The sequence below is a fragment of the Chroicocephalus ridibundus genome, chromosome 8, assembly GCF_963924245.1.
Source record: "Chroicocephalus ridibundus chromosome 8, bChrRid1.1, whole genome shotgun sequence".
NCBI lineage: Eukaryota > Metazoa > Chordata > Aves > Charadriiformes > Laridae > Chroicocephalus > Chroicocephalus ridibundus.
The window spans coordinates 38940019-38954759 of NC_086291.1; the positions used below are offsets into that span (position 1 = coordinate 38940019).

At 51.9% G+C, this 14741-nt stretch overlaps 1 protein-coding gene across 12 annotated transcripts in view; it reads left to right on the forward strand.

Annotated features, from left to right (window-relative positions):
- TBC1D24 (TBC1 domain family member 24) overlaps positions 1-5396 on the forward strand; it is a 30608-nt gene extending 25212 nt beyond the window's left edge. For all 12 annotated transcript variants that reach the window (XM_063343824.1, XM_063343823.1, XM_063343827.1 and 9 more), the window contains one exon: positions 1081-5396. In XM_063343824.1, the coding sequence (XP_063199894.1) occupies positions 1081-1235 (155 nt within the window). In that variant the 3' untranslated portion in view covers positions 1236-5396. The remainder of the gene's footprint in view (positions 1-1080) is intronic.
- The last annotated feature ends 9345 nt before the right edge of the window (positions 5397-14741 follow it).

The following is a 14741-nucleotide window of genomic DNA, read 5'->3' on the forward strand; positions in this document are numbered from 1 at the left end:
AGAGTCATCTCTATTTACCATTTATGTATTTCAGTATTGCTACAGTTAGAGATAAATCTGCCCAAAACCTGATCATGTTACCCCACAAAAATTTTCTATGGGAAAACGTGCATATCAAGCGTTTTAGTGTAAGATAGTAACTCAAAGTTTTAAGCACAGTCATACCTTCATACTGCCTAATTCACGGTGAGAAATAGAATCATAGAATGGTTTGGGTTGGAAGGGACCTTAAAGACCATCCAGTTCCAACCCCCCTGCCCGGGGCAGGGGCACCTCCCACTAGACCAGGCCACTCAAAGCCCCGTCCAACCTGGCCTTGAACACAGTTCCAGGGATGGGGCAGCCACAACCTCCCTTGGCAACCTGTTCCAGTGCCTCATCGCCCTAACAGTAAAGAATTTCTTCCTGATGTCTGATCTAAATCTCCCCTCTTTCAGCTTGAAAACCATTACCCCTCGTCCTATCATTACACTCCCTGATCCAGAGTCCCTCCCCAACCTTCCTGTAGGCCCCCTTTAGGGACTGGAAGGGGCTCTAAGGTCGGAGCCTTCTCTTCTCCAGGCTGAACAACCCCAACTCTCTCAGCCTGTCCTCACAGCAGAGGGGCTCCAGCCCTCTGACCATCTTCATGGCCGTCTACTGGACCCATTCCAACAGGTCCATGTTCTTCTTATGCTGAGGACTCCTTGAAGAGGAACTTACTTGTTCTTCTCCCAGCTTTGATTTTTGACTGCTAGCAGATTTGATAACAAATGTCTTTGTTTTTTCTTTACTGGAAGGAAAATACGCAGTTGGTAGTTTCCAAGCACTGAAAAACAAATCTTAGATGCAGACATTTGAGTTGGGCTTCTTGTTCTTACTGACTTGCATTACTTCTTTTTAAATTAAAAAAAAAAATTATTCTGTTTCGTTTGATCATACTGTTACACCTGAAGACAGCAAGCAAACATCACTTAGGGCCTCCAGTTGTTCCCACGAGAAAAGCACTGAAGTCCTTTTTTGGTTTGTTTTGTTTGTACAGCAGTTTCCCACGCTGAGAAATGCAGAGGCGCCCTTACACTTGTCTTTGTCTCTTCCCAGGAGGTGGTGATGGCCAGGCTCTTTACCTCGATGCAGATCTGAACCACGGAAGAACCAGCCACTGCAATACTTTCAATAATCAGCCGTTGTGCTCTGAAAGCTTCCAGATCTCTGTCTTGGAGGTGTGGGGCTTCAGGGACACCATGAATGGTTGACGCGACTATCATTAATCAACAAGTTTTTCAGTTGTCCTAGGATTCCCAAGGCAAATTCTAATGCAGGAGCCAAGTTAGAACATAATTTCTGCTGGGATCAGTGTTTTTTAGTAATTACTAAGTGGTGCACTTGAATGCAGGGCTTAGTTGTTTACTTTTATTTAAGACAAATCAAGGTGAAGTAATGTATCTGATTAACTCAGCTCTTTACCTCTAGAGATCTGGACTCAGGTCCTGTTACTAGGTAAAATGAAAATATAATGATTTTAGACCATCCTAAATGGATACAAGTCCATATCACAGGACAGGTTTGCAGTTTGATGCGATTCCTCAGAGGCACAGAGCTGGCTGGGGTGTACTGTAGAGCTGTGTGCCGCTGGCACCAGTATCTGGCTTGAGCCAGAAGTATCAAATGTCTGCTCACAGGGAACATTGGTGACCTCAGATCTGACATAGAACAGTAGTTCATAAAACCGTTGCCCTACTATAAACAGACATTGTGCAGACAGATCAGTACCATTTCTTAAGTTATGAAAGCCCTCGATTCACACAGGAGCCGTGATTGCCAGTTAGCCTTCTCCTTGTACCTCAACGCTTGACATGTTCCAGTGGCACCTGTTTGAGGAATCTGCCTCTGAGGAAGGCATCCATACTGGACAGTGATGTCTCAAAGGCTTGATTTTGTTTACATTCCTGTTCCATATCAGTATAACAACTTCAGACTGACTTGTGTTTCAGTCAGCTGAAAGGCAGAGCATATACGCAGTGCTCAGAAACTGCCCTTGCTTCATCTTTCCAGGAAGCTGAGCTGGAGCTTTAAATCTGAGAATAACTATGCTGATATTCCTACATGTTTGGGGAATTAGACATTGTGATACAGAAGCTCTCCCCACAAGAAAATGAAAGGAGCGGGGAGAGTGGTCTGCCGTGTAATTCTTGGTAGTGGATGACTTTCCCAGGAGAGCTCTAGGTGACACTGTTTTGCCATATCATGAGTCTTCCTAGTGGTGAGGTCCTGAAAAAGGTAAGGCTTTTTCACCAGCAGTGTTCTGGTAGGGTTTGGATCATGCAAAAAAGCTTTTGCTCGTTTCTGAGAATTCCTGCAGTTCTCTACAAGCACGCCCAGTGACATGTGATGTCTGGAGGCAATTGCCCAGTGTCTTTATCTAAAACTTGTGGTACCTGTGGTAGAACTTCTCCCACATGAAATCAATGGGTAGTCCAGAGCACACAACGGGCTGCTCTCAAAGCTTCAGTGGGTAATTCGCTAGTAAGAACATTTACCACAACACGTAAAATGAGGAGAAAGATGAACTGGTGGGTTTTGTTGGTGATGTTGGCTTGTTTAGCTTGTGATCGATGAAAATACCCTGTGTCTTGGTGAAGTGCTGCCTCTTGCAAAGTACATGAAAAAACTTGGCAAAAATTTTATTTTCTTCTTAAGATGCCATTTGTTATTTTTGTCAGAATAACTCCTTGAAATATTAGACTGCATATACAACAGTTCAAGATGTCTTTTGCACCATTTCTTTTTGCAGTTAGGTTATTTCACCCTGTTTGAGAGTCAGCACCAGGCCTCTCTTTCCCACATCCCACTCTAGTTAGAGTTCTGTCCAGCTCTCTTTTTCGTAGCTTTATCGTAAGCTTGATTGAACTGGAAGGGCAGATATAATTCGGTTATACTTGTGTATTCTGATGGGGAGGAACTTGAAGAGTTGTATCTGGCTTTTTACAAATACTGGCTAATGCTGCCGTCTGTTATTTTTTCAAAGCTGGCTGTATCACTTTGCACTGGCTGGTATTCCTAAGACAAACCAAATAATTGAAAAAACGTATCCCATTTAGTAGGTTCTCTTAGGTGGCATTTCAGTTTTGTCCCTGTCTCCGCTCTTTTGAGCTTGTTTGAGGTGCCCTTGGAGAAAAAGGAAAAAAAAAAGGCAAAACACAACACAATAGCATTAATTTTCAGCTTGTTAACTTGTCAGAAATTCCCTCGAGCTGTGTGTTGGCAGGATTTGTGGGGCTTGAGCATTAGACTCAAAATGAATAGGTTTTATCTGCAAAATCTTTCCTGCGGCTGGCAGCAGTGATGTGATTTTCTCAGTCCCCATCCTTGCCAGATGCAGCTACGTCAGCGAAACCTGGGTACTGTACCATGTCGTAAGCCATATCTGAGAAACACTGTTCCTTTCCCTGCCCTGTTCTTAGTGCGCAGGGATGGGGGTGTTTGAAATCAGAAATAACTCATAGTGGCTCAGAAATTCGTCACAGGATATTAGTGCGAGACTCGGAGGAGCGGCATCAGTGAGGTTTAGGCATCTGAGTCTCGAGCATCTTTCAAAAGACAGCTCAGCTTCCCTTGTGTCAGATGAGCACAACTTCTGACCCTCCGGCAGCGAAGATCCACTAAAGACCCCTTTTTGTTAGCTTTTTTGAGGGATTTGAGCCGTGACCTGTATGAGTTCACCAATCACAGCAAGGGTAAAAGGGTTTACAGGTGATCCTCCTCCTGCTGACTGTTGGTATTCATATCACTCTTGAGGCACACGTCGCAGCGATGGGTTTAGTTTGCTATAGCACTACCCCGCTGCAGACATCCTGCAAGGCTAGGATGTGTGCTTTAAATCGGAATAGCCTGAGTAAGCAAAAGAGGCTGCAATAATCTGGCAAGAGGAATTGTACAGTGCTGTGTCATCTTCACACAATCCTTTCGTTCAGTAAAAATGAACGTTCTTATTCATGTGCAAATCCTCGTGTGTATTTCTCGTTAACGGTTGTGAGACACCTTAGCGGAATACCATCATGACGTGGTTTTCTTTCCAGTAGCAAAGAGGCATTTTTTTCATCTGTGTAGTTAATGGTTGTTGCTGACCAAGTGTATATCAAAGTTCAGATAATTAAGCCAATAGTTTGTTATATGCAAAACTCTTGAGATGGAGACCACAGCCTGGTTTTTAAGACAATGACTACGATGGGCGCCTTATCAGGAAGTTAAAATTATCTGAAGTACCCCAGCTGTTGAGGTCCTTTGGTGACATTGCAACTCTGAACAACTGTTGATGTAGTTTGTTGTCCTTGTTTGTTGTCCCACTGGCAGCAGTGACAGCGAGGGTGCCAGTGTCACTTGATCAGCTGCTCGGCGTGGAGCTGGAGAGCTGAAAGCTGGGCGGCAGCTACCACAGTTCTTCAAGAGCGTATTCGCTCTTTTTGAAAGGAGCTGGTTTTGCTTTGTAAGACTCTCTTGAAGGCAGAAAAGACTAGAAACTCCTAACATCAGAAACTTGAATTTATTGTAAATGACATCTAAGCTGTTTCCAGGCCACAGGAGCTGTCTCCAGCTGCCAGCCAGGCTGAACGGACTTCGTCGCTGCACCCAAAAGCTGTCATTCCTACAGATCATGCACTTTGACATGCTCCCTTTTCTCATGAAGCACGTTAATCGTCCTCCTATTAATAGAGGCCAATTAACAAAGGAAAGGGAAAAACTCTCATTTTCCTCTGTGTTGAGATAACTGAAGATAAATTGGAGGGGGGACCGTACTGTTCTTTACAGAGTTAAACTTCATGCCAATAGAGATCTGTGCTGAGCCATGGAGAGGTGGCACCTGCAGATCAATCAACTGCTATTCGTGTGTGTGCATTGAAATTGTGTGCTTTGTCCTTGGATATCCCTCCTCGTTTTTGATGGGGAGAGATCTCTGCCCAGGCAGTCACCGCAGAGACACCCAGCCATGGCTGGGGGGGAGCTGCCCTGCAGCCCTGGCACTGGAGGAGCTCAGCTCCTGCCACTGACACCTGGAGGCCGGTTGTTGGACGTATCGGAGGCATAGGCACCCAGCTGTTAGCGTTGAGATGCTCTTCTGCCAGCTCTCTGTCATGCGATTTGGACTATTCGTAGTTGAGATGAGTGCGCATGTTATTTGGGGTGATGTTTTTCTTCAGATGACTGGTGGTGTGCTGCTGAATTCATTTTCTACCCTACCATTGGAATCGCTCCCCTACATTGATCGTATTTTTGTCACTGTGCAGAATCTTGGTTTGTATTAAAAGGTATTTGACTGTGGAGGCAACTGACTTTGTCCTTCGTTTGGTTATTTTCTTTCGTGTAGCTGTTGCAGCAAATGGCATGCTGAAACTGAGAAATAAACCTTGGAGCAAGTCTTCTCTTGCATGAACTCTTTGCTACAGTGAACGATTACACAGTCCCTGGCCGTATTAGGAGATCTCACAAGGCTTCCACCAAGATCAGGTGCCAAACTGACTGTAAAAAACCTTAGATTGGCAAATTCTGAAATGAGCTGTCTTCCCTTTGGCAGGGCCAGAGAGTGTGTTTTGCCCCAGCCCAGCCTGGGTTTAAAATGGAGCTTAGAGGTGTCTTCTGGCCACCGACACTCGTAGGTCAGACCAGTGGTGCCGTTGCATCCTCTGCGTGTAAACGCCGTCGGCGGCTTGGCCGCAGTCCTGCTCTCGCTGGAGGCTGAGCCTTCCTTGTGCCGGCACAAAGGGGTCGGCAGCAGGCAGGCAGCTCCCGCCGGGAACTGCTGGTTTAAAACCAGGGTTTTTGTTCCTCTCGATGGCTTGGTTTTAACCTGGATGTCCTCCCTGGTGACAGCACAGGCACTTTTTGCCGTGGTTGAAAGGAGTGTTTCTAGTTAGCAACGCTGGTTTGAACAAATATTCCTAGTCCTTGCCAATGCCTGAAACTTAAGTGTGAGACTTGTGAGAATTACAGGAACTTAGTGGTGCAGTTGGAGGATACCAGGATCCTCTGTGCAAAATGCCTTTGGAAAATACCCGCAGGCAATGACCAATGAAGTTAAAAAAAAAAAAAAAAAAAAAAAAAGCTGTTTGAGTTTCCAGTGAAATTCCACTAAATTCTTGGTGTTTGAGTGAAAGTCCTGGCAGGCAGAAAGTGGGGAAAAAGCAAACCCCGAGGTTATACACCTCAGACACGGCACGGGGGCCTCCTGTGCTGCCGTACGCGGGTGTTTGCGAGAGCAAAGCTGTGGGCTGAGGGGCGGCGATGTGCAAAAGAGGGATTGCTGCTGAGCTGGCACAAACGATTCCCAGGTTATTTTCACGCCAGCTCCCTGCGCTGCAGTGAAGGTTTGCTGCAAAGGAGGCCTGTGGCCACTAGAGGTTCCCCTTCGCCTGGTCGCCAGCTTCTGTCTCCATGACAAATAAATCCATGCTGGCAAGCCAACAGTCCCAGACATCAGTAACCGTTATCAGGCTGAGCCACCTCTTTTTTAAAAGAGACAGGAGTAGGGAAAAGGGAGTATGAATAGGCGTTCTCCACTTGATTTCCAAAAGTGAGCTTAGGGTTAAACACCACAAATCACAATTTTACAATTCCCTTAAAGACCTTCATAACAAAGGCGCTCAGTAGCAGGAAAGTGTAACTGAAGGATCTGGAGGAGCTGAGTGATGCTGGCCGCTGGTTTTCAGCCTTACAGCTGCTTTAAACTATGTGACTGAGGACCTGAAAGGAAAATGGCGCATTTGATTGCATCGAGTAGTGGGAGCTCTTTATCACGCCTGGAGGGGTTGATGATGGGAAAGTTATGGGTGATGTGGACAGTGGGGTGGATTGAAAACTGGTTGAAAGATGGAGCTCAGAGGGTAGTGATTAGGGGCACAGAGTCTAGTTGGAGGTCACTGATGAGTGGTGTTCCCCAGGGGTCAGTACTGGGTCCAGTCCTCTTCAATGTATTCATCAATGACCTGGATGAAGGGATAGAGTGCACCCTCAACAAGTTTGCTGATGACACAAAGCTGGGGGGGGTGTGGCTGACACAGCAGAAGGCTGTGCCACCATACAGAGAGACCTGGCCAGGTTGGAGAGTTGGGCAAAGAGGAACCTTATGAAATTCAATAAGGGCAAGTGCAGGGTGCTGCACCTGGGGAGGAATAACCCCCTGTACCAGGACAGGTTGGGGGTGACCTGCTGGAGAGCAGCTCTGTGGAAAGAGACCTGGGAGTCCTGGGGGACAACAGGATGCCCATGAGCCAGCAATGGGCCCTGGTGGCCAAGAAAGCCAATGGCATCCTGGGGTCCATCAAGAAGAGTGTGGCCAGCAGGTGGAGGGAGGTCATCCTCCCCCTCTACTCTGCCCTGGGGAGGCCACACCTGGAGTACTGTGTCCAGTTCTGGGCTCCCTGGTTCAAGAAGGACAGGGAACTGCTGGAGAGGGGACAGCAAAGGGCTGCCAAGATGATTAGGGGACTGGAACACCTCTCTTATGAAGAAAGGCTGAGGGATTTGGGTCTCTTCAGTCTGGAAAAAAGACAGCTGAGGGGGGACCTTATCAACACTTATAAATACTGAAAGGGTGGGTGTCAGGAGGATGGGGCCAGGCTCTTTTCAGTGGTGCCCGGGGACAGGACAAGAGGTAACGGGCACAAACTTGAGCATAGGAAGTTCCACCTAACCATGAGGAGGAACTTCTTTGCTGTGAGGGTGGCAGAGCCCTGGCACAGGCTGCCCAGAGAGGTGGTGGAGTCTCCGTCTCTGGAGACATTCCAAACCCGCCTGGACGCGTTCCTGTGCCACCTGCTCTGGGTGACCCTGCTCTGGCAGGGGGTTGGAGGAGATGATCTCCAGAGGTGCCTTCCAACCCAACCATTCTGTGATTCTGTGATGTCTCATGGGGCTGGTAGTTCCTAATGAGGCTGGGGGAGCCTTAACTCCTGGAAAAGGAAGGCTCCCTTCTGTCTTGCTGTGGTGCTGTGGTATGAGGAGAGTGTGATGCTTGCTAGCAGCGCCTTCTTTTCTGGATTTTCTATGCGCAGCCTTCTCTTTCTTCTTCCTTGGGAGATGTTTTGTAACCAGCTGATGGCACAAGATTGCTTCTAGCAGCAAACTTACAGGTTTTCTAGGGTTTAAAAGATTTGCCTTTTAAAGCACCCTGTTGGCTGTTTCCAGTCCTGCCTTGCTGTTGCTCTCCCAAGCACGGCTCTGGGTCGCGGAGCCTCCGCGTGACCCTGGCAGGGCTGTGGCTCTGCTCCTTGGCCGTGCTCTGGTGTCTTAGGCTGCGTCTGACTCTCTTCTGAAATCACACAACAGGCTGCTCCGTGGAACTGGATCCAGACTTCAGCTGGGCAGTATTTAAGAGTGTTCAACTCCTGTTTTGCTAACTTGGTGCTGGCTTCCCTTGTGCAAATGTAGATAAGGCGCTGGGACTGTCTACACTGTCCCTGAACCTGGATACATGCCTCCCTGTTGCTGATACAGCTTCAGTTCCCTGGTGAGTCACCTCCCTTCTTGTGGCTAAGTTGTCCTCCAAAGTTACAGGCTGTGCCCTCCACCTGCTGTTGACTGGCAGGGCTTCTGACCGGCCTTGGTGTCCTCCTGATCTCTCACAGCCACAAGGTGAGGGAGGCAGCTTTGGAAACCCATGGGGAAGAGCACAAGTCCAGCGAGCCAGCGACTGGTGCCTCGTCCTCCCAGCCCGCGCCACGCTGGATCCCCCGCGCCACAAACGATGGGGAGCCCACGTTCCTGTCCTGCGCGTGTTGGGGACGGGGCAGTAGCAGCTCAGCAGGGCCGGACGGCTGCAGCCAGCACTCTCCCGCTGCCTGGGGCGCAGTCTGTTTCTCTTCCTCAAATGTTCCTCCTCGTGCGGTGAAACCCTGCTTCCTTAAAGCCCTCTGGGTCCATGTGAAGACCTGCTTTTGCCCCCTCGCACTGTGAAGCTCTGCTGCACTGCAAGGGGTTGCCCGTCCCTCTCAAGAACCATTGCACGTGGGCTTCTGCATCGCTGACCTCCCGCAGGGGTCCAGGTTTGCCGTGCTTTGGGACACTCCTCTTGTTGAGGCTCTGAATTCAAGCCCACCAAAGACGACAACTAGAATGAGGTCGGTTGCTCGCTGGAAATCCTGCAGACCAACAGCTTGTCTGGTTTTGTTCAAGGGAGGTTTAGGACCAAAACTTCAAGACTTTGTCACCGTTTGCTGAGCTGGGGGGAGGTGGTACGTCCAGGCTGGTATTCTGTCCCTCCACCTCTTGCACGCCGAGTCGTATATTCTCGATGGAGATTGCCCTTAGCAGCAAGAGGGCAACGTCTGCCCGCTCGAGCAGCTCAAGGCCAGTGGCTGCGGGGTTCTCGCTGAGCCACGGCGCCCTGCAGCCAGCATGGTGGCAGCCAGCTGGCGGGACAGGCCCATCCAATAAGTCCTGTCTGTCATGTGGGCACCCACAGCAGCTCTGCAACGTGCCAGCTGTGTCTCCGCAAGCGATGCAGCATGCCACAGCCACCCGCTCCCCCCCTCGGAGGACAGTGTATGGGTAGAGATAACCCCTGGGGATGGCGGAACAGGGGAGTCCAGGTTTCCTCGCTGCCTCCACAGCTAACGTGCTGCGGGACCTTCCTCGTGGCCACACTCACGCACACGTAATGGAGGGGAAGAAGCAGCAAACCTCAGAGATGTTGAGTTCCTCCAGGTTTGGCTGCCTGTTTCACAGAAGCGGGAGGAGAGCCTCTAAAGCTGCCTCCCCGAGGGAAGGGCTGCAGCGTGGCATAACCCTTGTCAGGTAGCAGAGAGTCCCCCCACTTACCCACCCGGGAGACAAAGTCAGAGGAAAACTGATTTCAGCAGCTCCGCAGAAGTACTTGCTGATATTCTCTTCCTCTAAGGAGACGCCTAATTTTTACTGATGGTCATAACCCGCGTGCGTGAGTTCGTTATGCTTTCTCTTACGCTGCAGGGACACCACCCGCAGCTCCTACACAGCAGCGTGAGCTTGCGCTCTTCTGGGGAGGATAAAGGCAAAGCATTTCTCAAGGTCACAGCTTCACTCGCAGCCGTGTCGGGGGTGGTACACCTGGGTTCGTGCCCCGCTCCTGAACTGTTGGCTGGGGAGGGAGCCGTTCAGCTTCAAGGTCTGCAGGGCCCTGCTCAACCGTAACTCTCAGCGTTTCTGAGGGTGTGGGTCTTCTTGGGACAGCTTCCTTCCCGAATGAGCAATAACATAATCATGTACAGATTTTTGAAATTGCAGAAGTGGAAACCACGGGGGGAATAACTGACTAGCAGAGGAAATTTGATTAACATGTTCAGCGCAGCCTTGGGAGTAGAGGTAAGGGCAAGCGGAGAGGTTTCCAAGGAAGAGTCAAAGCACCTCTCTTTCCAGGACGGCTGCCGGCCTTGTGCTCAGCCCTCTGACGGTGATGGAGCTGCCGCTGCCTCTGACTGCCATCTTGGAGGGAATTTCTGGCCTGTATTTGGGAGGGGAGATGTGCCGCTCCTTTGGCTGGTGGGAGCAGATGTTGGCTGGAGCCCGTTCCCTGGGTCAGAGCGACCTCCAGCTGGAGCCTGCCCCGAATCACAGGCTGCCCTGAAGAGCTGTTTGCAAAGATGAGGGTCCAAGGCTGCCCAAAAGAAAAGGGAAGGGCAAGCTCTTGGGCCGTAAACCGGCATAAACAAGCTCCAAGCAGAAGCCTTTGGCCTGAATTGTGTTTCATGACCTCTGCCGTGATCCATCTCTTGCGCAGCCAGAACCTACTTGCAGGGGCTGGATCTGTGTTTCCTTGTACACATGACAAGGGTAGGCTCATGGCCATCCGTACGAGCCAGTTCCTGCCCTGCCTTTGCGCTGTTTTTTTGAGGCACAGGGTGTTTTTAAGGGCTTAATGTTTAATCTGCACCCTACTAACGAGAAGAACTTGTGGAGGTTAAAGGAGACCGGGAGATGGCTGCTCAAGGTCCTCTCCCTTCCCAGGCCCGGTCTGCCACCAGCCTGGGAGGTTTTCAGAAGCGCGGGGATGTGAAATCCAGCAGCTGACTGGGGCTGGGGAAAGGCGTGTGATGAACAACCACCACCAGGGCGAAGGAGCTGCGCTGCGAGTGCAGGAAAGAGGGAGGGTTAGAGCGTTTTGAATTTCTGGGCAGTTTTTTTGCGGAAAGACGCCACTCTCAGCAGCGCAGCAGCAGACACGTTGGGCTGCAGGCCCTCCACGGCCATGGGCACTGCCACAGCAGTGCCTTGGCCCCCGGGTCACAGCAAGGCCATGGGACCAGCCCTGTCCCTCCTGTCCCCAGGCTCAGGTTCTGCCTTCCCCCAGGTCTGCGTGACCGGGGGTTGTCCAATGGGTCCCACTTGAAACCCGGAGCCAGCCGGTGTCCTCTGAGCGACGGCTCAGCCCTGGCCTCAAACAACCCCCGCTGTTTTTTCTGAAGGACCTGATCTCAAGCTGATCTTCCTGGCTGCTGGTCACTCGCAGTCGCTGAAACAGCCACGGAAGGGATGCGTCCTGAAAGCCCCTGGGGGCCAAAAATCTCTCTGTCCACAATCACTGGTGTTTCCTGCTGCCTTTCCCGCAAAAGGGTGTGCAACTGGGCTCGGACCCTGCCGTTCCCGAGGGGGTCCCCGGCCGGGTCCGGAGCACCGGGCTGCTGCCCCCTCCCAGCCGCCCCCACGGTAGCCCCTCGCCCGCGGTGCCCGGCGAAGAGCCAAGCGCCGCGGGCTCTGCCGGGGCTGCTCTAGCCGACAGCAACTTCCCTGCGAGCCAAGGGCAGCGTGGTGCCTGCGCAGTGAGCAAATATTACTCACGCGTACATAGCTGTACAGGCAATCTTAATTAATGAGCTATTCCTGAGCTCAGGCTGCCCCGTGTGATCCTGAGTGTGGCAGCTGGTGGAAAAAAAAAAGTCTTTCTATGGAAGAAACGACGTGTTCCTCGGAGAGGCGTAGGGCCACGCACGTCCCCGCACACCTCTGTGCTCGACCAGCCCGGAGCCAGCTGCGCCGAGGGACGGGGCGAGGACAGAGCCGCGTCCACTCCTGGAGAGAGGACGGAGGAGGGACCAGACTCAGTTTTGGCTCAAGATGTTTGGCTCAATGGAGATTTACTGCCCTGACCTTAATTAAGGGGTTGGAATCCAATCACAGCCCCCCGTGTTGCAGGGAGGTGTCTTCCGTTTCCCGGCACACACCAGGGGGTATCCAGGCTCTTTCCCCCTCTGGGAAAAAGTCTCCCCCCCCACGCCCATTCCCGTCCCTGGTTTCCATGGGGGTCTAAAGGTGACGGTGTTTCCTTCCCTCTCAAAAGACAGAGGAGTCACAAAACTGGATGTATTCCTGCCGCAAAACCCCTCGGTGGTTTTATAAAACCCCCAAAGCAGGGCTGGAAAACACGAGTTGTCATCTGTGCTGCAGCTGTCCTTACCTCCGGCTTTCTGAACCACCCCAGTGTATTTCAAAACCTGACAGTAAATAAAATACACAAAATCAGCTTATTTTAATCTTTTAATCCACACGTGCTGCCCTTTAACTTCTGCGCTGGAGTTACGGGATACAGTAGAAAGAGGAACTGGTTCTTTTCATGTGTCCCCCACATATTTCCACTGAGTCTCCTCTGCCTCTTCCCCTTTTCTGGGCCGATATCCCTGTGTGATCTTTTGTCATCCACAAACGCTCTTGCCCTTTTCATCTGCATCCACTGAACTTTGCCGTCTTGGTTGTGTCTTCTCTAAAACCGGGTGGTTAACATAGTCGTGCCTCTTTGCCCCCAGCAAAGAGCCCGAATTCAAGGTCTCCCTGCGGTAAGCGATGCCTGCTGAGCCTGTGATGGATGGCCAGCCTAAAAAGCCCTAAAAAGCAGAGGGCTGGGGTTCGGAAACTTTGGGGTCATGGCCCAGGTCTGCTGCTTCAGTGCCATTGAGGTGCGCGGGTCCATGCTGCAGGTCCATGGCACACAGTAATTTCTCCTACCAAATATCATCTTTCTTGGGTATTTGGCCCTTGAGGGCAGCGCGTCTCCCACCGGCAGCGGTGGGCACGGCTGGACCCTGCCTTTAGCCGAGGCTTGGGGTGCACCCGCTGTACAAATATAAAAGGTCAGTAGGAACCTGCAGGCAACCGACCCACTCCGCGCCCCGCTGGAACCCTGCACTGGCCCCTTTGGAGGTCTCTGGATTTCTTTGTGGTCTTTTTACTGATCTGATTAAGACCATCTTTGACTAGACCTGATAGAGCTGCCTCCAGAGGAGGTGTGGGTGCCGGGCCCAGCGCGGCCAAGGATGGGCATAGGCAGAGGAAACCCCAGTGCCGTCCCCAGCCCCAGGGTGCCGCAGACCATGGTACCACCTGGACCTGCCACCATGGTCCCACCCGGACCTGCCTCCACACTCCCCGGCTGCAGCAGCCAGCAACGGTCCGTGCTCCTTCCGCCTGGCAGGCGCGGGCAGAGCTGGCCCAGCCGCCCCCGCCCGGCAACTCCCAGCCTTGGGGCTGCGGCTGATGGGGAAATCTTGGGCTTTTTGTTCTCTCTCCTGCAAGGCGGCTCTAAAATACCGTCTTCAGGGGCTGGGTGCGACCCTGGCCACAAGCACCAGTGCTTTCTCTCCAGAGGTTTAGAGGAGAAGGCAACGCACGAAGCCAGGGCCAGGGGAGACCCTGAAAGCTCAGCCCAGCCCACCCCATCTCGGGGCATGAATTTTGCACAGTGGGGTTTTGTGATCGTTTCCTGCAACCCAAGAGGAACAGAAACTCTTCCCTCCCACCGCTGGGGCCTTTCCTGTGTCACGGTCTTTCTCATTCCTGATGGGATGCTCATTCTCCAGGAGACACCCATGCTTTTGGAAAGCAGGTGCCGACCTGGGCACCCAGCGGGTTCAGCACAGCCCAGCAGGTTCGGCGCGGCCACCCCAGCGCGGGGCTCTGGGCAGCTCCGATAAGCAGACGTGCGCTTCGTCCCCACGATTACCAACCGTCCTCTCGCTACCGGCGCGCTGGCTCGCACTGGGCACTGCAAGGGAGGAACGGCTTGCAAGAGAGATGTGAAACCCAGGAAACAGAAAAAAAGACTCTTAAAATAAAAAGGCTTCGTGCCGTGCCCGGCAGCAGCTCTGGAGCCATCCCGGCTCTGCAGGCAGCTCCCGTTCCCCAGCAAACTGAGCGAGGAAATAAAGGCCTGAGAGGGAAATAACAAAAGCAAAGGAAAACATGTTCCTTCTCCCCTTCAGCTTGTCTTTGCTAAAACAAAGTGATAACCGAGTGCTGTTTAACTTGGCTCGTCTGCAGCATTTTGGTGTGGGTGCTCCCAAGGACGCGGCTGGGAAAGCGGAGCCGGTGGCCGCATCCTTTGCCCACCTGGGCAGGGGGTGAGACGCCGGGGACGCCGGGGGTGCCGTGTCCCATGGGGAGGGCATGGAAGCCTCCGGGGCCGCGGAGCCCTCGGAACCCCCCAGGCAGAGCGAGTTCAGGGCACTGCCAGCACCCGCAGCCAGACACAACTTCTGCAGGAAAACTGGTTCACTCCAAATCACGCACAGAACGGGTATTGGGGACAATCTCACCCTGTTTGGGCAAATTTCTTCATCCAGTCAAAAATATGCTTTTCTATGTGTATTAGTGAAGCCCGGCAGAGACGTGTGTGGGAGGAGGGTGGGAGGCAGGGATGCACCTCATCCGATGAGCCTGGGAGGAGAGGAGCTTCGGGGGCTCCCAAAAGCCCGGCACCGACACCAGCGCAATCTCATTTCTCGTTCTTGAGGGATCCATAG